A 3,346-nucleotide genomic window follows, 5' to 3' on the forward strand; every position below is an offset into this window, starting at 1 on the left:
GTCAGAACCTCATCTAACGGGTCAGAACCTCATCTAACGGGTCAGAACCTCATCTAACGGGTCAGAACCTCCATAACATGACAGTCTAAATGTTTTAGTTATATTATTATATTTTATTATTTTAACATTTTGTTGTCAGTATTAAATACAGACTAAATATAAAATTGTGGTTTTCTGACATTATTAAACTTCGACATATTTATAAACATGGAACCTGTTGAGTCGCTGATTAGACAATCGGGTGTAAAGATTCATTCATTCATTCATTCATTCATTCATTCGTTCGTTCGTTCGTTCGTTCGTTCGTTCGTTCGTTCGTTCGTTCATCTGTGGATGAAGTTGAAGCTTCGCTCCATAAAGAGCATCAACAGAACCAACCTTGTTTATTGGCATGTTTTTCATTCCGTATTTCTGTCAACAGATCCTCTCCTTTATAGAAACTACGGAGAGAAAATAGTCTCAAAATACCTGTGTGCGTAATACTGGATTTGTAATCCGTGGATTAACTTTGGATACTTGTATCTGTGAAACATGATTTGTAAACCATAAAACAAAAATGTGTGCGTAACTCCGGGTAAATATGTGGTCATATTTACATGTGTTTTAATTATATCCACATGGTTTTTAAACCATGTAATCTCAGCTGTATATAGAGAAATTAAAACATTTACACACACAATTCAATTTTCAACAAACATTAAATTTATACACACAAATGTTTTAACTGAAACTGCTGAAGAGGCACGAAGGACACATGGACTTAGCTACCAACGGCTAACGTACATTAGCTCCCGCTAGCAGGAGAACATGAGGAGGGCAGAGTATCAAACTACCAGACATATAAAAAGTTATCTGAAATTATTTATAATCACTCTATGTCTCATCATAACCGGAGAGCAAAGCCTGCAGGTTTCTGAGGACAGACCACCGGGACGCTCCGTCTTGTTTGACAGCCTGTTTTGCCAGCCAGCGAACCATTACGCCACCTAGTGGTCGTTTTTCAACTATTCTCAGCTGTTCCGCTCAAAAATGCACAATATTATCTATAAGCAATTTTTAGCATTATAGAGAAGGACTGAAATGTTCCGTTTTCCAACGTGCTGCTTCGGCACAAGCACAGTGAGAAACGTTCAGAGGATGAACACACAGATGACCCAGCTTTCCGCCAGCATTTAAACGCACCATTTACGCACAAATCTGAGGCTGACGCGTGAAATGAGGCAGGAATCTTGGTGCATCGTAACGGGTGACCTGTGTGTATCTGGCGACTCGTGTTACTTAAGGTTTGGATTCTTAATTATCACTTTTGTGAGGTTTAACTTAAAAAATCTGTGTGTAGAAATTTCAAATTGTGTGTGCTTTTATTTTGTATTCGTAGTTTCTTAACATACATTTGACCACATGTTTACAAGTACCCAGAGTTACGCACACATTTTTGTTTTACGGTTTACAAATCATGTTTCACATTTATAACTATCCAAAGTTACACACAACAATGCTTGCACGGATTACAAATCGAGAATTACGCACACAGGTATTTCGAGACTATTTTCTCTCCATAAATATCAGTGACTTTTGGTTGAATGTTCGGCTGAATGAGCCAAATTAAGGTGAAACTTCAGGAGTTTGTTCAGTGTTTATATTCTTAAACAAACGCATAAAGTGCGTTTTTCATCCCACACTGGACCGTTTCTCTGTCCCGTTGTAGTTCGTCCCTGCCGCCATCTTTGTTTCTGTTCTAGCTCCGCGTAAGGAGGACCAGCGGCGCCCTCTGCTGGACGGCGGCTTAACTACACTACAAATGGGTCTAAGCCAGTGGTGTCCAAACTTTTTGCCATTACATTAAAACTGAAAAGATTTATTTTTGTGGATATTTGTTGTTTTTATCTCTACAATAGAAATGGATGTTATTTTAAAAAGCAAAGTAGTCTGATTGTTGTAGAAACAGGGTTTAGCACAGTTACTGTATTAAATTACTAGTGCGGTAAATATTTTCCAAAACGTTTTTGGGGGGTTCATTGTCTTTGCTGCTAGATTTAGCAAAATGTAATCAATAAAAACATAAAAAGTGTTAATAAAAGAAAGATGCCTGGTCTTTGGTCTAAAATTCTGTAAAAATCTCAAATTAATCGTAAATTTGTTCCATTCTTGAATTGTAGACCAAACAAATTAATATTTTAATAAAAAAACCCATTAATTGTAACGTAATTGTTTGCATTTCTAGCCAGACCCAGATGTTGTGGGTCAGAACTTTGTGTTTTGGGTCCGATCCAGATGTTCTGCTTTCCTCTGCAGTCGTGGGCGGCTGGAGACATCGTCAGCTGTCTGATCGACCTGGATGAAGGAACCATCACCTTCTGCCTGTGAGTCGGCACATGCTAACAGTTTCCAGTCTTTATGCTAAGCTAAGCTAGCCTGAGCTTCTCAACCAGAACCAGAACCATCGTCTTCTCCCCCCGTGTCTCCAGGAACGGCCAGTCTCTGGGGACGGCCTTCAGCGGCATCAAGACGGGTCCTGGCGTGGCGTACTTCCCGGCCATCAGCCTCTCCTTCAAAGAGTCGGTGGCGTTCAACTTCGGCAGCCGGCCGCTCAGATATCCTTCCCGCCGGTTCCGCGCTGCCTCCCTGCACAGACCTGCTGCGTTAAATCCGACCTTATCTATAATACATTGATGCAATTAGAGGAACAAATAGCTTTGCTTTCCTCACTACAGCAACAAAATAAGAACCATTTTCACTTCAAAATAAATAGATGAGTTCAACCACAAATGTATTTTATTTGCAAAGTGCTGCTCTGCTCACTCAGCCCTGAAGTGAAGCAGAAATGAACCCCCAGTGTTTACGGATGTCACTTGTGCGTCAGATATGTGGATGTACCAGAAACAAGCGAGGGCAAAGGTTCCACTCAGAACTTTTGCTTCTGCCCGATTTTATTGGATGCTGGAAAACATTGTTGTGTCCATCCGTCCACCCATTCATTTTCTAACACCCTTCTGCCTGTGGGGTCTGCAGGGGTGCTGGTGCCTCTGCAGCGGATGTTTCGGGCGAGAGGTGGGGTCACCTGGACAGGTCGCCTGGACAGGTCACCTGGACAGGTCACCTGGACAGGTCGCCTGGACAGGTCGCCTGGACAGGTCGCCTGGACAGGTCGCCAGTCCATCGCAGGTTGTTTAAGTTGTGCTAAAAGGAGTTAGCCTATCAGCAAAGCTATTCAAGCCTAAAATAGCATCGCAGTGCTAAACGCTGTGGCGCTAATGTTAGCTTCCTCTAATGTTAGCTTCCTCTAATGTTAGCTTCCTCTAATGTTAGCTTCCTCTAATGTTAGCTTCCTCTAATGTTAGCTTCC

At 41.6% G+C, this 3,346-nt stretch overlaps 1 protein-coding gene across 6 annotated transcripts in view; it reads left to right on the top strand.

Annotated features, from left to right (window-relative positions):
• The window catches only part of rnf123 (ring finger protein 123), a 54,491-nt gene that overhangs the window by 9,453 nt on the left and 41,692 nt on the right, over positions 1-3,346 (top strand). For all 6 annotated transcript variants that reach the window (XM_008408234.2, XM_008408231.2, XM_008408233.2 and 3 more), the window contains 2 exons: positions 2,296-2,363; positions 2,469-2,594. In XM_008408234.2, the coding sequence (XP_008406456.1) occupies positions 2,296-2,363; positions 2,469-2,594 (194 nt within the window). The remainder of the gene's footprint in view (positions 1-2,295; positions 2,364-2,468; positions 2,595-3,346) is intronic.

The sequence above is a fragment of the Poecilia reticulata genome, linkage group LG5 (genome assembly GCF_000633615.1).
Source record: "Poecilia reticulata strain Guanapo linkage group LG5, Guppy_female_1.0+MT, whole genome shotgun sequence".
NCBI classification, from domain to species: Eukaryota; Metazoa; Chordata; class Actinopteri; order Cyprinodontiformes; family Poeciliidae; genus Poecilia; species Poecilia reticulata.